The 23,331-nt window shown below is 45.1% G+C and overlaps 1 protein-coding gene across 1 annotated transcript in view; it reads left to right on the plus strand.

The window, feature by feature from the left end:
* LOC142656626 (multidrug resistance-associated protein 1-like) overlaps positions 1-23,331 on the plus strand; it is a 102,359-nt gene that overhangs the window by 25,008 nt on the left and 54,020 nt on the right. Inside the window, exons 3-8 of the mRNA XM_075831550.1 lie at positions 6,887-7,012; positions 12,683-12,820; positions 14,246-14,371; positions 15,158-15,219; positions 16,575-16,706; positions 22,111-22,338. Of these exons, the coding sequence (XP_075687665.1) occupies positions 6,887-7,012; positions 12,683-12,820; positions 14,246-14,371; positions 15,158-15,219; positions 16,575-16,706; positions 22,111-22,338 (812 nt within the window). The remainder of the gene's footprint in view (positions 1-6,886; positions 7,013-12,682; positions 12,821-14,245; positions 14,372-15,157; positions 15,220-16,574; positions 16,707-22,110; positions 22,339-23,331) is intronic.

Raw genomic sequence — 23,331 nt, forward strand, 5'->3', positions numbered from 1 at the left:
TCTTCAAGAATATCTCTGCTCCTTTCATCTTTCCCTCAACGCTGACCAGTCTACTTGTACCAGCCGCTCGGATGGTATTGGGCAGGTGATGAGCAGTGCCTGGTTTCCTCCAGACATGACGCTTAGAATTGAAGCCAAAAAGTTTAATCTTGGTTTCATCAGACCACAGAATCTTGTTTCTCACAGTCTGAAAGTCCCTTAGGTGCTTTTTTGCAAACTCCATGCAGCTTTCATGTGTCTTTTACTGAGGAGATGCTTCTTTATGGTCACTGCCATGAAGCCCAGATTGGTGGAGTGCTGCAGTGATGGTTTACCTTCTGGAAATATCTCCCATCTGCACACAGGATCTTTGGAGCTCAGCCAGAGTGACCATTGGGTTCTTGGCCACCTCTCTTACCAATGCCCTTCTCCCCCGATTACTTAGTTTGGTGGGGCCGCCAGCTGTAGGTCCTGGTTATCCCAAACTTCTTCCATTTAAGAATTATGGGGGCCCCTGTGCTCTTAGGAACTTTCAGTGCAGCAGAATTTTTTTTGCACCCTTCTCCAGATCTGTGCCTCCTCACAATCCTGTCTGAGCTCTACAGGCAGTTCTTTCCTCCTCATGGCTCGGTTTTTGCTCTGATATGCATCGTCAGTTGTGAGACCTTATATAGACAGGTGGGTGTCTTCCCAAATCATGTCCAATCAAATGAATTTACCACAGGTGAACTCCAATCAAGGTGTAGAAACATTTCAAAGATGATCTAGAGAATTGGAGGGGCCCGAGAGCTAAATTCCCATTGTCATAGCAAAGGGTCTGAATACTTATTGTCACGACGGGTCTGTGTACCCACTGTGCCGTACCGCCTTGGCGGTAAGGCAGCTGGCCAACAGGGAGCAGGTGAGAGTCTATAGGTCTATAGGTACCTGTGGCAGCTCAGACAGCAGCAGGGCAGGCTCGGCTGGGTCTAGGTAGCAGGCGGGCGTCAGGCGAGGTGGAGCAGGTCAGACGTGGATGCAGAATAGCACGACTTTGGCACAGCTCAGTGCTAGACCAGGGATGTATGGTTTGCTAGAAACAGGAACTAGAAACAGGTATAGATACAGGGACAGGGACTGGAACAAGAAACACACTAGGAAGCCATCACATAGACAAACTAGGGAACACAACAACGCTTAGGCATAGAACTAGGGGGCTGGACCCCTCTTATAGTCCAGGGTACTCACGGGTCAAAGTTCATCAACGAGGTCTGGTGCGCGCGGCCCCTTTAAGAGCAGGCACGAGCGTGCGCGTGCACCCTACGGGATCCGGCTGAGGTGAGTGGATGCGAGCGCTGGCGTCTCCTGAGGAGGAGGCTGGGTCCAGCGCTTGCCGACTCGTGGCTGCGGCTGTCAGGGGGTGGTTGGAGCTGACAGCCCGCAGCCACGGACATTACACTTCTGTCCAGTCAAAATTTTTCGGAGTTTTTCATTTTTAATAAATTTGGAAATATTCCTATCATTCTGTTTTCACTTTGTCATTATGGGGTATTGAATGCAGAATGATGGGGAAAAAATAGAATTCTGTTTTATTTTAGCACATGGCCTCAACATAACAAAATGTGAAAAAAGTGAAAGGGTCTGAAGACTTTCCTAATGCATCATACCTCTTATGATCTGTCCGTTTCATAAATACTTGTATTTCCCATAAATTAACATCTTTTCTTAGAACTCCACATTGTGTTGTTCCTCTGTTATTCCTTCTAGGAATGTATGAATAAATTGACAATAGGTGTTACCATTCCCCTTGTCACAGGGGCGTTTCCTTACACAGTCTGAGACAGTAAGCATTGATTTGACAAATTTGTAGGAGGAATAACAGAGGAACTGTACAACGCAGTTTACTAAAACAGACATGTCAGGAGAGGTGACCTATCCGGTTAAATCTGGTCATAGTCAACAGTGTAAAGTGGGGCACAATGGGGCTGTACTCCAGTGTAGTGTGTCCTGTATTCCCAAACACAACATACCTGTCAGAGAACAGCTACTAAACAGCGTCAGATGTATGTACGTTACATCCCAAGTATTACATTACATCACATGTTGCCATCCCACTCTAGCCTTGTTAAGGCCCCAGAATAGATCTATTATTACTCATTTATCCCTTGTTGCGCCTCAAATCCTATTGGAGCTCTGTTTCCCTTTCTTAAAATGCTCCAATTGGTTGCTATTGGTAGCCAGGCCAGTTTTCCTGTTAGACCGTTTTGATAAATGAGGCCCAATATGTAATTTTTACATAATTCGGAATTAACGAAACACTCAATAGAAGTTACGTTTATGATATCACGCATTATATCAACGTTTTTATTGCATGTTATTCAAGGAGTGTAATCTGACAATGTGGGCCTTAGGGCAAAAGAGGTTGTTCATCCCTGGTCTAATGTTAATAAAATGTCAGCTGTTACTTCGAAAACAATGTGTGTGTTATTATACAGGAGGACTGAAGCTTCTTCCACTGGGGCTTCACCAGACAGAACATGGTGATGCCCGGGCCACAGCAGTGACTTCTGTCAAAACGCCCTCCCCAACTATGCTACACCAACAACTGGGGGGCATCTGAGCGCCTCACTGGTATACAGTATATCGAGCTTTTAGTCAATAATCTGCTAGCTGTTTTTTATTGCAATGCTTTTACAGTCATTTTTCAAGGCTCCATAAAACTGCTCTAACAATGCGTTTACCAGGGACCGTCAAGGACAAAGAATCTCCTTCCCATAATGGAACATTTATAACACCGCTCCGTCACCCAATAAAAGGAGAACTTGCATGTTTGTTATTATTTGTATTCATAACATTGTTGTAGGTTTTATAGAAAGTATAGTATAATAATCTGGTTATAAGAGCAGTTAGCAGAATAAACAATCTGGGAATAGGGGCTGATTTCTAGTTCTCTGATTCAGGATCTTGTTCTCTCTTGGGTTCAGTGCAAAAATAAGTGATGTTGTGCGAGCAGCTGCAGGTATCCCTTAGGGATTGGCAATGATCTGAACACCAGTCCACCATGGGGAATAACAACATGACAGATACACTTCTATACCAAACAAGTGTCAGGCCCCAAAATAACAAAAACCTCTGCTCTGCAATATTTATGATGGATTATAAAGGCTGCCGTAGTAAACAACCCAGCCATAAACCAATTCGGCAGAATGGAGGGAGATGAGTGGCTGCCAGACACCTGTGACGCCACTAATCTTAGGGAGAAGCAATAGAATCAGACCGATTACTTGTTCGATCCATTTTTATCCCAACAGTAAACAATGGTCCGCTGGCTCCCATAGACTTTACAGTATAAATAGATTAGAGTATAAAGATATGAAAACACCTTTGGTCCTTGAATTGTCCTCTACAGTCCGATCAGTAAAATGTCTTTTCATCCATTACTTAGTGATATATTGTTATATCTGTATCTGTGGAAGATGTGTGACTTAACAATCTGGCTGATTTTTATTTTTTTTAATTCCCAGTTTTACTAATTATTCATCATTACAGCAGGGGGGAAGTATCGCTGTGTAACTGGGCAGTGCCTATATTCTTAATAACATATAACTTAGGAGAGCAGCACTTTTAAAATATCCAGGTCGGTAGTCCGCAAACATGAGAGAAATAAGCCTTACATTCACTTCATTTTGTGATTGCTGTAATTTCGTAATTTTTTTCTATTTTCTTAATAAATGTTGACATTTATTGAATAAATTAAAATGATCTTGGGTCCACAGTTAACTCCCCTGCCTTCCAGATCAATGTCACACATATAGAAGTCCAAACTGTAGTGACGTGAGGATACTATTTTACAACTTTCCATTTTCTTCTTATGTCAACATAACTCAACAGAAAAATCATGTCCAAAGTGTTAAAGGAGTTATCCAGGATTTCAAAATTGATGGCCTATTTTTAGAATAGGCCATCAATATTAGATTGTTGGGAGTGCGACTCTCGTCAGCCCCGTCCATCAACTGTTCAAAGGGGCAGCGGTGCTCGAACGAGAGGCTGCAGCCTCTTCATAGTTTACCTCGGATTTCAAGCTGTTCGTACTTGTACACACCATTACTTTTGTAGCGGCTATGTGAGGTATTGCAGCACTGTCCCATTCACTTGAATCCGCAGATCGGTGGTGATGCCGAGAGTTGGACCCTCGGCGATCTAATATTGATGGCCTATACTAAAGATAGGCCATCAATTTTGAAATCCAAGATAACCCCTTTAACATAGTATTTCCAAAAACCAGGATATATATACTGGTCCACCAGGGAATTTTGTCTTTAATGCAATGTATCCCTCTGAGATATACAGTAGTTCCATATGGTCCCAGCATCCATACACCTCCATACATCCAACCCCACTACTAATTATCCCAAGTTGTGTTTAGACTGGAAGAAAAAGTAAATAAAGTTTTAGGCCTCAAGCACACTTGCATAGTTTGGTCAGTATTTCGCAACACTATTTGAAAGCCAAAATCAGGAGTGGGTCCAAAAACACAGGACAGATACCAATCTTTCTATTTCACGTTCTCCCCGGGCCACCACTCCCCAGGGGGCCTCCACCAGAGACAGGAAACCAGCCCTGCATAATTTTTATATTTTGCAGTTCTGCTGCGAGTCTCGCAAAGCTGCAACAAAGGAACAGCAGTTTGGCAAATATCATAGCAAAACAATTGCATTTTTGGCCGATTTGAAGAAAATCACAATTAGAGAGGGTGCAGGACCTTTAGTGACACCAAAGTCACATGATTTTGGTCCTGCATCCAGGCACCTCAGAGGTGGGAGATTTAACTGATAAGAGTGTGTATGTTGCATGTAATGTTTGTTAAATTTTCGTATGTAGCAGGGCTAAACAGATCACCCGGCAGTATTAGCCAACGCAGATGGGTCCGTTCTCAGTGGGCCGGGAGTCCACCACTGACACCTAACTTCATAATGGTGGTATCACTTACTGCTCCTCGCTTCCCTTCACCTCCGGGCACCACGTCACTAGATCCTGGCGATGTCCAGCGGGCACATATAAGTTAATGTATTATTTATATACTTTTTTCTAATGGCAAAATGCGTGAAAAATAAATTCAACATTGTTTTTGTTCTACACCGTTTACCATCATTTATATAAACTAACTTTATTATATGGTACAGGGATACCACATATGCATATGTTTTTAAAGGGCGCCCCCTGTCGTTGTCAACACCACTCCTGCACGTTCACCACATGCATGTACGTTGGGTTGCGGGAAGAGGATCCTTCTCGCAATGTACATGTACGTGTTTTTGCGGAAAAACACTACATATCTTTTAGACAGATCATAAGGTAGGTTTTCCATAAGATCCTGGGCATCTGTTGGACAGTAATAGATTGATTCACTTTTCGTAGACAATATGTCCTAAACAACCCATATATATCAATGGTTCGTGTGAAACGAAAAACCGAAATAAGCTAATGAGAACCAACACAACCTTTTTATGTAAAGCTCAAATATAAGCTTTATTGTTAAACATAGTTAAAAAATACAAAAATAAATTTAAAATAGAGCCTACAGCCTTCACAAAAAGAGAGGGAGTCAGAAAAAGCACGGTAGATGACATGGATATACAGACTGTGTCAAGGTCTTTCAGGACGGGCATATAATGATATAGATTGCTGGTACATAACAATATAAATAAATCTTAGTAGCCATAAACAATAATCAAGTACACCGGTATGAATACATAGTATAATGGGCAAATGTGTGTAGTTAATCCGAAATAGGAAATACATACATGGTACATACATGCCAACGAAAAGAACCGGCGCCAAATACACCACCGCGCACCCGAAATGTGTTTTGCCGAAGCTTCGTCAGGAAATGGCCGCTTTTCCTAGACAATACCTATAAAGCCTCGTAATTCTGTGTGGTAACCTTTTTTAAAACAGAAAACTCCTTGATATACCTGTAGTTTAGGGGCAAAAAATTGTACCCTAACTGCTGACAGAGCGATAAAGGGGAGGGGGGGCATTGTAAACATACCGTTTGTCTTGGTCATGTATGTTGCATGAATGAAAAAACAATGTTTCATTCCCCCGGCGTTGCGATGACACTAGGAGGGGCACTTGTGCTCCTACACTGCTAGCCCCGCCTTCTGCTCTGATGCTTGTTTACAATACACTCCCCTATATCGCTCTGTCAACAGTTTTGAGGCCTCAAAATTGCTGACCGTTTTCCGTTTTAATCACATTTTTTTGTCTCCATTGACTTCTCTTGGGGAAAATCAGCTTGTGATAGTGCATGGTATAATTTAATTTAACATAGCTGCATAAGAACTGTACCAAAAACCTGATCCAAAATCTGTAGGCAAGGAAACCTCCATAACATAACCTTAGCACTATATTACTTATTTGTATCCCACAGAACTGGATCAGATCCGTAATGCAGTCTTGTAGATGAGGTCTTGTTTTTCCCTTGAGGTGACAGAGTTTTTGCCTTAACCGCTGCTGATCTCCCCCATGTACACATGTGAGAAAATTATTCCTGGAAATTAATCAGCTTATGTCTACAGTCAGCTTTATGGCTTCATTGTGAATATTACACAGTATTCTATGTTGACATAATGATATTAAATAACCAGCTGAATCACAGGTAATAAACCTGCATGACGGGGCACTGGTTATTATTATGTTTGATGGGTTATAAAATGACTGCTTGGTAATACCATGAAACATTGTTCATTCTTGTTTAGAGAAATACATTTATAGAACTTAATGTTGTGCAGCAGACAACGTGTATAACTGATCAGAACAATATATTGTTGTAAAACGAACTTTCTCATATTACTATATGTTATTATATAATATAATATTCTTTTCAGTATCATCCTCAGATTTTTCCTTTTTTTTCTCTTTGCAGTGTCTTTCATCTCTGCTGGCACTTATCTGCTATACAGATCTTTTTTACACAGTGTGGAACATGACACACGGTATTCCTGAGCCCCCAGTTCTCCTCATTAGCCCGCTTATAGTTGGAGCTACTATGGTAATGAAAACGTATGGCTTAATGAAAACATTGATTTATGTTAAAAGAAAACTTTCATAACTCACCAATGTCATAGGACACATGTTGTTAAAGTTAAGTTCTTGAAAGGGTTTTAAAATAATAAAAACTCACTTTAAATAAGACCATCTATAAAATGTCTTCCCATTTTAAACACTTATGGCCTAGCACAGAATATTTAAAAATTGCTCTTACCTCTGGGAACCTTAAATAGCGGTAGATCGGGTGTCTCCAGACCCGCGTTTGCCGATTCATAACGGCTACTTTCTCATTTAGTTAAACGGAGAGGCGGCCAGACTTGTGCATGGCCCTTTCCATTGTGGTCTAAGGGAGTTAAGTATTAAAAGCCGGGCAGGCTCTTCATTAGGAAAACAGCCACTGTGGATCAGGCATCTATGGTAGTGACTGGCTTTCCAGCAATAATTGTCGCTGCAAAAAAGCTTGGTAAAATTTATTAGAGGAGAGCCACTGACTGGCAGGACTCTCCTCCTGTATCACCGCTCAGGTTTCCCCTTCAGAACTGCGGAAGATGTGAACAACACCCTGAACTCTTTGTGAGTATCTTATAAATGCCCCTATTTACAGCACCACTGTTTTATGATAGTGGCAATTCCAGAATAAACACCAAAGCATAAAAATCAAAATATGAGGCAGTGCTCAAAATTATGATGAAGAAAGTAAGCATCTTTTATTCACCCGTGTGCAATGTTTCAGTACAACTCAATGGGGCCTTGAGAAAGGTCGCTGAGTAGTGAGCCCTTGGAGGGTTTACTTTCTACCTGCCATTGCGGTTCTGCTCTCTTACTCTACACCGGATTTCAGATAATTTTTATACAGTGCTCATTGTCTCCCCCTGCTGAATAATGTCCGAACCTGGCCTTTTAACCCTTTAGGCCTCATTCACACGACAGGGTTTCCCGTCCGGGTGCCGGCCGTTCATAAATCGGCCGGCACCCGGCTGCATTAGGAATAATAGACCCCCAATGGGGCTATTCACACGACCGATTTTTTGACGGCCGGGAAAAGCGTCCGTCAAAAAATAGGACATGCTCTATTTTCGGCCGGGTGCCCGGCCGCCCGGCTCCCATAGAAGTCTATGGGGCCGGGTAATACACGGCCATCACCGGAATGTGTCCCGAGTGATGGCCGGGTTTTCTGTGGCTTGCCCTCTATCTCCTCCTCCACACAGCGCAGAGTGCATGTGAGGAGGAGGAGTTGATGCCATTCTGACGAATGGCTACGCTGTACACTGTGTGGCAGGGCCGGGGTGTACAGCAGGTGGAAGGGAGCGCTGCGCTGGCTCCCTTCCCCTGCTTGTTAAAAGCGCCCTGGCCCGGCGACACCTTCCATGGCGCCGCTAGCAGCTGCGGCTGCTACTACTGTAGCGACGCCACTATAGCAGAGCAGGGAGGTATCTCCCCGCTCTGCTATGTGCTAGCTCCATTTTAGCTCCCTGAAGGAGCGGAATCCCCGTGTGTTCGAGGATTCCGCTCCTGGACAGAGCGCTTGATGTCTCTGTCCATATCTGGGCAGTGACATCAGGGGAAACTCCTGAAGCGGAATCCCCGAACACATTGGGATTCCCCTTCAGGAGTTGCCGCTGATGTCACTGTCCAGATCTGCCCGGCCCGGAACGGATGCAAAACTTTATGCAAACCGGCCGGGCGGGACCCGGTCGTGTGAATCCCGCCTTACGCCTCATTCACACGACAGGGTCCGAGTGTCGGCCGTTTTGGGCCGTTTTTCCCGGCCAGTTTGCATCCGTTTTGCATCCGTTCCGATTCCATTCCGGGCCATGTTGCCGTTTTTAACGGCCGATTTTGACCCGTTTTGCATCCGTTTTTTTCCCTGTCCGTGTTAAAATCAAATTAATTTCATTTAAATTTGTTGCCACACACAGCCCACTGTAGATAATGCCACACAGCACCCTGTAGGTAATGCCACCCAGCCCCCTGCAGGTAATGCCACACAGCCCCCTGCAGGTAATGCCACCCAGCCCCCTGCAGGTAATGCCACCCAGCCCCCTGCAGGTAATGCCACCCAGCCCCCTGCAGGTAATGCCACCCAGCCCCCTGCAGGTAATGCCACCCAGCCCCCTGCAGGTAATGCCACCCAGCCCCCTGCAGGTAATGCCACCCAGCCCCCTGCAGGTAATGCCACCCAGCCCCCTGCAGGTAATGCCAAACAGCCCTCTGCAGGTAATGCCACACAGCCCTCTGCAGGTAATGCCACCCAGCCCCCTGTAGGTAATGCCACCAAGCCCCCTGTAGGTAATGCCACCCAGCCCCCTGTAGGTAATGCCACCCAGCTCCCTGTTGGTAATTCCACCCAGCCCCCTGTTGGTAATTCCACCCAGCCCCCTGTAGGTAATGCCACCCTGCCCCCTGTAGGTAATTCCACCCAGCCCCCCTGTTGGTAATTCCACCCAGCCCCCTGTTGGCAATGCCACCCTGCCCCCTGTTGGCAATGCCACCCTGCCCCCTGTTGGCAATGCCACCCTGCCCCCTGTTGGCAATGCCACCCTGCCCCCTGTTGGCAATGCCACCCTACCCCCTGTAGGTAATGCCACCCTGCCCCCTGTAGGTAATGTCACCCAGTCCCCTGTAGGTAATTCCACCCAGCCCCTCTGCAGGTAATGCCACCCAGCCCCTCTGCAGGTAATGCCACACAGCCCCCTGTAGGTAATGCCACACAGCCCCCTGTAGGTAATGCCACCCAGCCCCCTGTAGGTAATGCCACCCAGCCCCCTGTAGGTAATGCCACCCTGCCCCCTGTAGGTAATGCCACCCTACCCCCTGTAGGTAATGTCACCCATCCCCCTGTAGGTAATTCCACCCAGCCCCCTGTTGGCAATGCCACCCTGCCCCCTGTAGGTAATGCCACCCTGCCCCCTGTAGGTAATGCCACCCTGCCCCCTGTAGGTAATGCCACCCTGCCCCCTGTAGGTAATGTCACCCAGTCCCCTGTAGGTAATGCCACACAGCCCTCTGTTGGTAATGCCACCCAGCCCCCTGTTGGCAATGCCACCCTGCCCCCTGTAGGTAATGCCACCCAGCCCCCTGTAGGTAATGCCACACAGCCCCCTGTTGGTAATTCCACCCAGCCCCCTGTAGGTAATGCCACCCTGCCCCTGTAGGTAATGCCACACAGCCCCCTGTAGGTAATGCCACCCAGCCCCCTGTTGGCAATGCCACCCTGCCCTCTGTAGGTAATGTCACCCAGTCCCCTGTAGGTAATGCCACACAGCCCCCTGTAGGTAATGCCACCCAGCCCCCTGTTGGCAATGCCACCCTGCCCTCTGTAGGTAATGTCACCCAGTCCCCTGTAGGTAATGCCACACAGCCCTCTTGGTAATGCCACCCAGCCCCCTGTAGGTAATGCCACCCTGCCCCCTGTAGGTAATGCCATCCTGCCCCCTGTAGGTAATGCCACCCTGGCCCCTGTAGGTAATGCCACCCTGCCCCCTGTAGGTAATGCCACCTTGCCCCCTGTAGGTAATGTCACCCAGCCCCATGTAGGTAATGCCACCCTGCCCCCTGTAGGTAATGCCACCCTGCCCCCTGTAGGTAATGTCACACAGCCCCCTGTAGGTTGCACACATCCGCCCCCCTTCCAGGAGAAGTCACTGACTTCAATATCCATATATGGACAGTTTAGTCACTGACTTCTCCTGGAGAGGAATCCCCGGCCACAGGGTTGGGGATTCCGCTTCAGAAGTGAGTGACGTCGCTGTGTCCATATATGGACAGCGTAGTCACTCCTCCTGTAGCGAAATCCCCGGCCAAGGTGTCGGGGATTCCGCTTCAGAAGTGAGTGACGTCGCTGTGTCCATATATGGACAGCGTAGTCACTCACTTCTCCTGTAGCGAAATCCCCGGCCAAGGTGTCGGGAATTCCGCTTCAGAAGTGAGTGACGTCGCTGTGTCCATATATGGACAGTGTAGTCACTCACTCCTCCTGTAGCGGGATCCCCAATCCCCGGCCGGGGATTGGAGATTCCGACTTCTACAGGGAGCGTAAAAAGACCCTCCTTCTCCTCACATGCACTCTGCACTGTGAGGAGGAGGAGAGAGAGCGCGAGCGACGGAATACATGGCCATCACTCGGGACACACTCCGGTGGCGGCCGGGTAAACGGCTGAAAATAGGGCATGTCCCATTTTTTGACGGCCAGGTTTCCCGCGCCGTCAAAAAATCGGTCGTGTGAATAGCCCCATTAGTGGTCTATTGTTCCTAATCCAGCCGGGTGATGGCCGATTTATGAACGGCTGTCACCCGGCCTGGAAACCCTGTCGTGTGAATAAGGGCTTAGATGCTGCTGTTAATAGCGTTTATTACAAAGAAAACAAAACTATTTTTTCCATAAAATCTATTGTTGTTGTGCAAAAGTGTTTACAACAAATTTTACACATATTTGGTTTTGTCGCAAACATAACGACCTGTGTAATAAAGTTAAAGGGGTTGTCCAGTCATAAGAAATTGATGGCCTATCCTCAGGATAGGCCATTAATATCTGACTGGTGGGTGTTCGACTCACGGCACCCCCACCGATCAGCTGTTTTGAAGTGGCCGTGGCATTCGTACGAGCGCTGCTTCCCCTTCATTTCTTACTTTCTCATACTGTGAATCGCCACCACACACGTAGTGCTGGTACACAGTATTGTAGCCTTCTCCCATTTAAGTGAATGGGAGAATACTGTAGTAACCGCCGCTACCAGTGTGTCGGCGAATCACAGTACGGACAGTCACAGTAATGGAGAAGCAGCGCTGGAACGCTACGACACCTTCAAAACAGATGATCGCCGGGAATCGAACCCCCCACCGATCAGATATTGATGGCCAATTCTGAGGATAAGCCATCAATTTCTTATGACTGGAAAACTGCCCAGTGAACGACATGAAAAAAGGCAAAAAGGAACGGCAGAACTGCTTTTTTTTCCCCATTCCCCGCCTAAAGAGTAATAAAAGTTTATCAATAGGTCTTGTGTACCGTAAAAATTATGGCATTAAAAAATACAACTCATCCCCCCAAAAACAACCCCTTATGCAGAACCATTAAAGGAAAATAAAAAAAGTTATGGCTCTTGGAATGCGACAACTAAAGCGTTATTTATTTTTTTTCATTCAAAGTGCTTTTATTGCGCAAAAAGATGTAAAACCTAAGAAAAGGTATATATTTAGTATCGCGGTAATCCTATCAACCCATACAGTAAAGGCATTAAGGCATTATTTGTTGCGTGCCGCGAACAGCGTAAATAAGAGAAAAAAGAAAAAACCTGGCGAAATTACTGTTTTTTTCAATTCCCACTCCAAAAAAATCAACAAGTTATATGTACCCTAAAATGGTGCCATTGAAAAAGGCAACTTGACCCTCAAAAAACAAGCCCTAATACAGCTACTTAGACGGAAATATAAAAACTTATGGCAATGCAAAAACAATAAAATTCCTACAGTCCTTGATGCCAAAATAGGCTCTGTCCTAAGGGGTCAAATATCTTCACTACAACTTCATGGTAGGCAAATGTAACAATTATGTGAAAAATAATAGTCATCATTCTTCCATTAATATGATTTTTTCAATTCGCAAAGGAATATAAAAACAAAAATCGATTTCATAATAAATATTTTTTCCCCATTTTTTTTTTATTTTCAGCTTCTTGCCACATGTCTCATCCAATATGAGAGGATAAGAGGTATCCGTTCTTCAGCTCTGCTGCTGCTATTCTGGATACTGACTTTAATATGTGCTGTCTTCCAGCTGAGAACCAAAATCATGACAGCCCTTTCCCAGGTATGGATTTTAGAGCTGGATCAGAGAATGTATTTTCTTTATATGGGCTTATATGTGTTGTGAATGGCAGATATTGTTGCAGCTAGTGATTAAAGAGGGTTGTATCAAAATCGACCGTTATCGCAGGATAGGATATAATTGTCTGATCACTGGGACCCCCACCGATCACTCCATTCAAAGTCCATGGGACTGATGGAAACAGCCAAGTTCTGTACTTGGCTATTTCCGTCATTCCCATAGACTTTGAATGATGCGGTAGCGCGCATCCTCGACCACCTCTCAATTCAATGTCCTCATCACTGCGGTCTTAGGTTATGTTCACACGCCCTATTTACAGGCGTAATTCAGGTGTTTTACGCCTCGAATTACGCCCGAAAAAACGGCTCCAAACAGTCTGCAAACATCTGCCCATTGAATTCAATGGGTCTTACGGTGTTCTGTGCAGACGGGCTTTTTTTTTTACGTGCCGCTGTCAAAAGACGGCGTGTAAAAAGACGCCCGCCTCAAAGAAGTGCATGTCACTTCTTGGGACGTAATTGGAGCCGTTTTTCATTGATTCCAATGAAAACCAGCTCCAATTACGTCCGTAAACGACACCGCGAAAAACGCATGCACTTGTCAAAACGTCTGAAATTCAGGAGCTGTTTTCGCCTGTGAACATACCCGTGTGAACATACCCTTAGGGTATGTTCACACACACTAATTACGTCCGTAATTGACGGACGTATTTCGGCCGCAAGTACCGGACCGAACACACTGCAGGGAGCCGGGCTCCTAGCATCATATTTATGTACGATGCTAGGAGTCCCTGCCTCTCTGCAGGACAACTGTCTCGTACTGTAATCATGTTTTCAGTACGGGACAGTAGTTCCACGGAGAGGCAGGGACTCCTAGCATCGTACATAAGTATGATGCTAGGAGCCGGGCTCCCTGCACTGAGTTCGGTCCACTACTTGCGGCCGAAATACGTCCGTAAATTACGGACGTAATTAGTGTGTGTGCACATACCCTAATTGTTAATTCTACTAATACTCCTTTAATAACTCACCGGTCAGAAAGTTAAATTTTTCTGTGGGAAGTTTATCAGTGAGAATGGTGCTACAGGTTGCAAAACTACAACTCCTAACATGCTGGGAATCGTAGTCCTTAGAATATCAAGGGAAAAGTGTAAAACGTTCAAGAATCAGGACCTCTTGATTACTTGTTACATCTCTGCTACTTGATTACTTGTTACATCTCTGCTATGGAGCAATTAATTGTGGAAATGCAGATACTTATATTGAAAACATTTTAAATGTCAAACAAAAATATTGAATTCCGAAGTTGTTATTGTATCAGTTGAAAAATATATATAAAAAAAAAAAACACATGTAAACTCTTGTCATTTTTTTTTAACCCTTTTGTTTTTCATTTCTATTTTCTAAGGCAGCAGAGATTAATCGACTGCGCTACACGCTATTTATGCTGTACTTCTTACTGGTGCTGTTCCAGTGCATTCTTTCATTCTTCAATGATAGGCCTCCATTTTTCACCAGTGTAAAAAATGACTTGGTATGTTTTTTTTTGGTTCTTTCAAAATGTGTGTTCTCTTAATGATACGCTGGGAAAATATTCTGATGTATATGTCGACATGCCCATAGACTTTCATAGCTAAGTGTATGCCAAAAGGGTGTGCTTTTGCTATATTTTTGGCATATATATACGCTGGGATCCTATAGCCCCAACTGCTTTTTCACAACACGGTATATTTTTGTTTAATAGCGTAAACATAAACACGAATGCAGTGGACATTTAGACTTGCTTATATGTGGTAGTGTTTCATTATGTATTAATGAGAAGGTTCCTAATGTTATGAAATACTAAGGCCCCATGAACACGAACATGCTTTTGCGGCCGCAATTTCTCCGAAAATCCACGGGAGAATTGCGGCCCCATTCATTCCTATGGGGCCATGCACACGACCGTGGTTTCCACAGTCCGTGCATGGCCCCGGAGCCCGGACCGCAGAAAGAACGGGCATGTCTTATTATGGCCGTGTTCTGCATGTTCAGGCTCATAGCAAATAACGGATGCGGCCACGTGCACGGCCTGCGATTTGCGGGCGGCTCGCGGGTGACACTCCGCTGCTGACCGACCCGAAAATCACGGGCGTGGCTACGGTCATGTGCGTGAGGCCTTACCGTTATATAAAACGTTATTTTTATGAATTTGGTCTGTCCAGAGCACATGTTCTAAATCACAATGTTCTTCTTTCTATTAAGAAAACATTTATTAAATCAACAGATACAAATACGGTATTATATTTGCTTTGTAATTTAATTTTTTTCCCTCTCCCAGAACCCATGCCCTGTGTCAAGTGCTTCCTTCCTTTCCCAAATTACTTTCAGCTGGTTTACAGAGTAAGTGACTTTAAGCTAGTAAAACTGAGGATTAGCCTCGACATATTATGTATTACTGCATATATACTGTTTGTCTATTTTTATATAAGTATGTATATTATTGCAGGCCAAAATATAATTCAGACTTTCCTAATCAGAGAGCAACGTTTTCCAATTCTTAGGCCGGATTCACACGAGCGTGTGCGTTTTGCGCACGCACAAAATGCAGCGTTTTGCGTGCGCAAAAGGCAATTAACAGCTCCGTGTGGCAGCCCCGTATGATGCGCAGCTGCGTGATTTTCGCGCAGCCGCCATCATTATGACACTCCGTTTGGATGTTTGTAAACAGAAAAGCACGTGGTGCTTTTCTGTTTACATTCATTCTTTTACTGCTGTTGCGCGAATCACGCGCGTCCCACGGAAGTGTTTCCGTGTGGTGCGCGTGATTTTCACGCACCCATTGACTTCAATGGGTGCGTGATGCGCGAAAAACGCCGAAATATAGAACATGTCGTAAGTTTTACGCAGCGGACTCACGCTGCGCAAAACTCACGGACAGTCTGCACTGCCCCATAGACTTGCATAGGTCCGTGCGACCCGCGTAAAAACCACGCGGGCTGCACGGACGCAAATCACGTTCATATGAATCCCCCCTTACACGCAAATAATTAAATACCTGTTGCGATTGGTAGGCTGACAATCTGCATGTGGCACCAATTAATCTCAATGTGAGTTATATACAGCTGTAAATAGATTGGCCGCTAAGGGCTTGTCCACACATAGCGGAATTGCTCCTTATTCTACTTCCGGAATTGCGGACAGAAAATACCCAGCAGAATACAGTAGCAGCAAAGTGGGTGAGATTTAACAAATCTCATCCGCACACTGCGTAAAAATTCCGACCAGAAATTCACCAGCGGTGCGTATTTTTCCTACCGCAACAATTCCTGCTGCGGAAAGTGGACTGAATTGCTGGACTGAAATCTGCACCGTTTTTCTGCAGTAAAAAAACGCAGGAAATGTAACGGCTTTTCTGCAGCAATTTCGTTACGTGTGGACAAGCCCTAATGGTGGCAACAGGCAGCTGAGATTTTTTAGAACTATGTCAATTTAGGATCAGTACTTTACACTAAAGAAATGGACCCTCACAGTCTCAAGTATATTAAACTAGTTGGTATATGTATCTTTTCAGGGGATTACGCCAAAGATGTTGGTTTTGTAGACACTAGTATAAATTGAAATAGTAGTAAATATATGTATATAATAATAAAGACAAATTTGACCATTATTCATATTGAAATGCTACAAGGTGCTAAACTAGTTAAGATTTAGTGGATGTGTCTTCATTTATTTTTTATTGTTTCTTTTCTTTTTAGAGTAATGTTTAGGGGTTATAAACAACCGTTAAAAGCAGATGATATTTGGTCCTTGAGAAAATCAGATACAGCTGAGGACATTTTATCCAAATTCTCAAAAGAGATCGAGAAAGAATGGTATAAGACAAAACCGTAAGTTGAATGGAATATGTCTGTATTGGTACTTTGAACCTGCACAAAACTTGTAAAATTGTGACTTTTCTTATGCAAGCTGCAAGGAGAAAATGCAAAATCATTCATAAGTATAAGGGTGTGTTCACACGGCCTATTTTCAGCCGTTTTTCGGACCGTAAATGACCTGAAAAACGGCTAAAAGTACGGGGGCTGAACGCCTCCTGAGGGTATGTGCACATGCTTACTAAAAAACGACTGAAAATATGGAGCTGTTTTCAAAACGGCTGCGTAAAAAAACGGCCCATCAGAACAGAACGCTGTTTTTTCCATTGCAATCAATGGGAAGACGTTTGGAGGCGTTCTGCCTCCGATTTTTCGTCCGTTTTTCGGCCGTGTGAACATACCCTTAACATAGCTTTTAAACTTGAGAAAGCTACTATGCTAAGAGTTGAAAAGCTGCTTAAGGTCTCATTCACATCTCCGTTAGGCGTCTTCGTCACAGATCCGGCCGAAAATACTAGAAAAATTAGCGCAGCATGCTGCGCTATTGTTTCCAGGAAAATGTCGGACACTTCGGTGGAAACTCGATGGTACCCATTAAAGTGATTGGATTCTGTCAGACGCCGTTTGTCTTCGTCTTTCAACGGAACTTGTATTACCGGAATTTTCGTTCTGCTCCTTTGATGAATCAGAACAACGGAAAGCTGAACGCAGATGTGAACAGGCCCTAACACATGTAAAGTATTTGGGAGAAAAAATAAATAGAAGAATATATTGAATGCTGTTGTCTTCCTTGCTTTCTCTCGAGTTGAGTCTGTCAGGTAGATCATAGAAGTCAGGTGAGTTTAGTCATCAGCTGGGACCCACAACAAACTCGAGAACGAGTCATTCCCAGTCTTGGCCAGGTTCCTGGTTTCAATGGAGAGGAAACCATGTACCGGTAATTCATCCTCTAAAGAAAAACAAATGCCTGTAATCATGTTTCTGTGTGAACATTTACAGTTGCTTATTTTAAAGTATTTGTGTTATTACATATGGTAAATATGCATAAATAATGCCTCTGTGAATGAGGACTTCTCTATACAGTACTGTGCAAATGTTATAGGCAGTTATGGAAAAATACTGCAATGTAAGAATGCTTTCAAAAGTGTTAATGTTGTTGTTTTTTATTAATTATCAAAATACAAAGTAAATAAACAGAACTATAGGCCGCTTTTTTTGGGGGGGGGGCGGTCTGTATGGCGTTATCTATAGGGGGGGTTCTGTATGGCGTGATCTACAGGGGGGGTATGTATGGGGTTATCTACAGGGGGGTTCTGTGTGGTGTTATCTACCGGGGGGGGACGGACTGTATGGCGTTATCTGCAGGGGGGACTCTCTACGGCGTTATCTACAGGGGGTCTTTATGGCGTTATCTACAGGGGGTACTCTGTATGGCGTTATCTACAGGGAGGGTCTGTATGGCGTTATCTACAGGGGGTGTCTGTATGTCAATATCTACAGGGGGGCTGTATGTCGTTATCTACAGGGGGGGCTTTATGGCATTATCTACAGTAGGGGTGTATGGCGTTATCTACAGGGGGGGACTCTGTATGGCGTTATCTACAGGAGGTGTCTGTATGGCTGTATGGCGTTATCTACAGGGGGGGTCTGTATGGCGTTTTCTACAGGGGGGCGTTATGGCGTTATCTACAGGGGGGGCTGTATGGCGATATCTACAGGGGGTCTGTATGGCGTTATCTACAGGGGGTCTGTATGGCGTTATCTACAGGGGGACTCTGTATGGCGTTATCTACAGGGGGGACTCTGTATGGCGTTATCTACAGGGGGGCACTCTGTATGGCGTTATCTACAGGTGGGACTCTGTATGGCATTATCCACAGGGGGGACTCTGTATGGCGTTATCTACAGGGGGTGGCTGTATGGCGTTATCTACAGGGGGGTCTGTATGGCGTTATCTACAGGGGGGACTCTGTATGGCGTTATCTACAGGGGGGACTCTGTATGGCGTTATCTACAGGGGAGGACTCTGTATGGCGTTATCTACAGGGGGGACTCTGTATGGCGTTATCTACAGTGGGGGACTCTGTATGGCGTTATCTACAGGTGGGACTCTGTATGGCATTATCCACAGGGGGGACTCTGTATGGCGTTATCTACAGGAGGTGTCTGTATGGCTGTATGGCGTTATCTACAGGGGGGGTCTGTATGGCGTTTTCTACAGGGGGGCGTTATGGCGTTATCTACAGGGGGGGCTGTATGGCGATATCTACAGGGGGTCTGTATGGCGTTATCTACAGGGGGTCTGTATGGCGTTATCTACAGGGGGACTCTGTATGGCGTTATCTACAGGGGGGACTCTGTATGGCGTTATCTACAGGGGGGCACTCTGTATGGCGTTATCTACAGGTGGGACTCTGTATGGCATTATCCACAGGGGGGACTCTGTATGGCGTTATCTACAGGTGGGACTCTGGATGGCGTTATCCACAGGGGGGACTCTGTATGGCGTTATCTACAGGGGGGTCTGTATAGCGTTATCTACAGGGGGGGTCTGTATGGCGTTATCTACAGGGGGGGACTCTGTATGTCGTTATCTACAGGGGGTGTCTGTATGGCGTTATCTACAGGGGGGACTCTGTATGGCGTTATCTAAAGGTGGGACTCTGTATGGTGTTATCCACAGGGGGGACTCTGTATGGCGTTATCTACTGGGGGGGTCTGTATGGCGTTATCTACAGGGGGAGGTCTGTATGGCGTTATCTACAGGGGGGGACTCTGTATGGCGTTATCTACAGGGGGGACTCTGTATGTCGTTATCTACAGGGGGTGTCTGTATGGCTGTATGGCGTTATCTACAGGGGGTCTGTATGGCGTTATCTACAGGGGGTTTGTATGGCGTTATCTACAGGGGGGTCTGTATGGCGTTATCTACAGGGGGTGTCTGTATGGCGTTATCTACAGGGGGGCTGTATGGCGTTATCTACAGGGGGCTGTATAGCGTTATCTACAGGGGGCTGTATGGCGTTATCTACAGGGGGCTGTATGGCGTTATCTACAGGGGGCTGTACGGCGTTATCTACAGGGGGATTTGGGGCTGTAAGACGTTATCTACAGGGGGGTTTTATGGCGTTATATACAGGGGGGGCTGTATGGCGTTATCTACAGGGGGGATTTGAGGCTGCAAGACGTTATCTACAGGGGGGCTGTATGGCGTTATCTACAGGGGGGGATTTATGCCGTTATCTACAGAGGGGCTGTATGGCGTTATCTACAGGGGTGATTTGAGGCTGCAAGACGTTATCTACAGGGGGGACTCTGTATGGCGTTATCTAAAGGTGGGACTCTGTATGGCGTTATCCACAGGGGGGACTCTGTATGGCGTTATCTACAGGGGGGGTCTGTATGGCGTTATCTACAGGGGGGGACTCTGTATGGCGTTATCTACAGGGGGGACTCTGTATGTCGTTATCTACAGGGGGTGTCTGTATGGCGTTATCTACAGGGGGCTGTATGGCGTTATCTACAGGGGGTCTGTATGGCGTTATCTACAGGGGGTTTGTATGGCGTTATCTACAGGGGGGTCTGTATGGCGTTATCTACAGGGGGTCTGTATGGCGTTATCTACAGGGGGTGTCTGTATGGCGTTATCTACAGGGGGGCTGTATGGCGTTATCTACAGGGGGTTTGTATGGCGTTATCTACAGGGGGTGTCTGTATGGCGTTATCTACAGGGGGCTGTATGGCGTTATCTACAGGGGGCTGTATGGCGTTATCTACAGGGGGCTGTATGGCGTTATCTACAGGGGGCTGTATGGCGTTATCTACAGGGGGCTGTACGGCGTTATCTACAGGGGGATTTGGGGCTGTAAGACGTTATCTACAGGGGGGCTTTATGGCGTTATATACAGGGGGGGCTGTATGACATTATCTACAGGGGGGATTTGAGGCTGCAAGACGTTATCTACAGGGGGGCTGTATGGCGTTATCTACAGGGGGGGATTTATGCCGTTATCTACAGAGGGGCTGTATGGCGTTATCTACAGGGGTGATTTGAGGCTGCAAGACGTTATCTACAGGGGGGCTGTTTGGCGTTACATACAGGGGGCTGTATGCCGTTACATACAGGGGGGTCTGTAAGGCATTATCTACAGGGGGATTTGGGGCTGTAAGACGTTATATACAGGGGGGCTGTAAGGCGTTATCTACAGGGAGCTGTGTGTGGAGTTATCTACAGGGGGCTGTGTATGGTGCTATCTACAGGGGGGGTGTGTATGGTTCTATCTATAGGGGGCGCTGTGTGGTGGAATCTATAGGGAGGCACTATCTACAAGGGGCGGTTGTGTGATACCCAGCGGAGGTGGGGGCTCAGTCAAAAGTTTGCTATGGGGCCCAGTCTTTCCTAGTTACGCCCCTGCGTGGACGCTACAACTTGTATAAATTAGTGTAGTAATAGGAGGGCAAGCTTTGCATGGCAACTTAGTTTGGGAAAGAAGAGCAAAAAAGAAATGCACTTCCCTCGCACTTTTATGAAATTTATATAAACATGTGACAGTTAGTTAAGGTTAGGAATAGTCAAGGGATAATAGGGACATAGTGAGAATACTAGTGTAGCTAAAGAGAGGCTGTATTTTGTGTTAGGTGGTAATTTCAGGTGTAAAGAACAAATGTGTTGGGATGAGTGTTGCTATATGTTGTACCCATACCATTAAAAGATTATTACACCGATACTGAGAGACAGTATTACATTCCACTTATTCCTGAAATTGCAGCAATGCAAACTATACAAACCATGCTCCAAAACATTCAGCCTGGTGAGGAGACTGTTTAAGTATTTATAGTTCTAGCATCATTAGTAGTATAATTATTTTGACACTAGCTGTTTTGATGTCCCTTTACTTTGCTGCAGTTACTTTACACAATATCACTGTCTTGTATGGTCTGTCCTGCTTTTTTTGCAGAAAATATGACATCATGATCCGAGGGAAAGTAGGAAGAGACAGACTATAGAGGTTCCATGGGGTAGTATGTTCTATAGGGTATGTGCTCCTATATAGCATGTATGTTCTAGAATGAGATAGATAATATAGTTACCACTAACTCACCATATCTGATTGTGCCTAAAGACACAATACTATTATCTGCATGTAGGAACTCTGTTGCAGATATCTGGTTTCAACAGGAAAATACTCTGATCCAAAGTGGGGAAAAATAGAACTGCTTCACTGTTGATATGGTTACTGCAATCTTGGATTGTATTCAGGTTGAGGCGGAAATTCTTCTATTTATTTTCTGCATCTTGTAGAAATAACAGGTCTGTCTCAAGGTTGCAGTAATCATATCTACAGCACAGCAGCATTGCTTGATGAGTGTGATTTCTCCTATTACATCTGAAGGATTGTGTATTTTTATATAATTACAGGTTAGAGGTTCGCACAAAGTTCTCTAATGGCAAAGAGGATAATGATATTCAGGTATATCAAGAAGATCAGGATGAGACGGAAATTCTCCTGAAAAATCCCATCTATCAGATGAATAACCAGTCACTCCTGAAGATCATCACTAATTCTTTTGGATACTACTACCTGCTTAGTGCACTGTTAATGGTTCTCTACACTGCATTCCTCTTCATCAGCCCCGTACTTATGAGGTATCTGCAGAACAAGAACAAAGAAAAGTTCAGGGCTCTTATGATGTATGACATGCTGTACTACACCTTTTAGTGGCTTTGACCCGTAGTGCATCTGTAATGATGATTTGTAGAAATCATTATGTATTTTGTTTGTGAATAAATTGTTTGCAAATATTTTTATAAGCTCAAAGTTTCAAGGTAAGAATGCATCCGATGATGTACAACAATACAGTTCCAACAAGGAGAGGAATGGAGAGGAATGCATTCCTTTTCTTGGAATTTGTAAGAAAACCATGTAGCAAGTCAAGAACTTATAAGAAACAAATAAATCTAAGTACATCCTATCTGAGTTTGGTAGAAAGCATTAGTCCAGAATCTTGATGGATCCCTTCTCCCAGCAGCACTTTTTTTTTTTTTTCAAATATATTTTTATTCAAAGCCAGAACAGTTACAAGTATGCAATGTGTGTCACACATACAATAATACATACATCAAATAGCAATTTGTTCCAGCTTCAAAATTATTTTCCATTTTCCTTGTCATCATTAAGTTACAAAGTAATTAATAATACAAAACAAAGCCAACAATTCCCTTCCCTCCCCCCAACTTCTCCCCCATCTCGGTGAACATTTTCTTAACTAGCCATCAGCATGCCTAGCGTGCCCTGGATACTCTGTGAACTATACCATGATGTGTGTCGAAATGTGCGCATGAACACCCCTATCTCTGCTGTGGGATAATGCTGCTCGATGAATGTACGCCAAGTTTTAAAAAATTGTTCTGTAGACCTTTCTTTGTGTCTTTCTAGGTCCGTTTTATCATATCCCAATAAAGTCTTGAGAGTGGTCACGACCTCCGCAATTTCCGGTACCGATGCCTGTAACCAGTGGCGCAAGATGCACTTCTTGATAGCCAATAATGCCATATGTACTCCTTTCCGGGCCACTATAGGTGGTCCCTCCCCCCCTGGATCCAAAGGGATATAGTGAAACAACGCTGCCTGTGGGTTTG

Source organism: Rhinoderma darwinii, chromosome 6 (assembly GCF_050947455.1).
Source record: "Rhinoderma darwinii isolate aRhiDar2 chromosome 6, aRhiDar2.hap1, whole genome shotgun sequence".
Classification (NCBI taxonomy): Eukaryota; Metazoa; Chordata; class Amphibia; order Anura; family Rhinodermatidae; genus Rhinoderma; species Rhinoderma darwinii.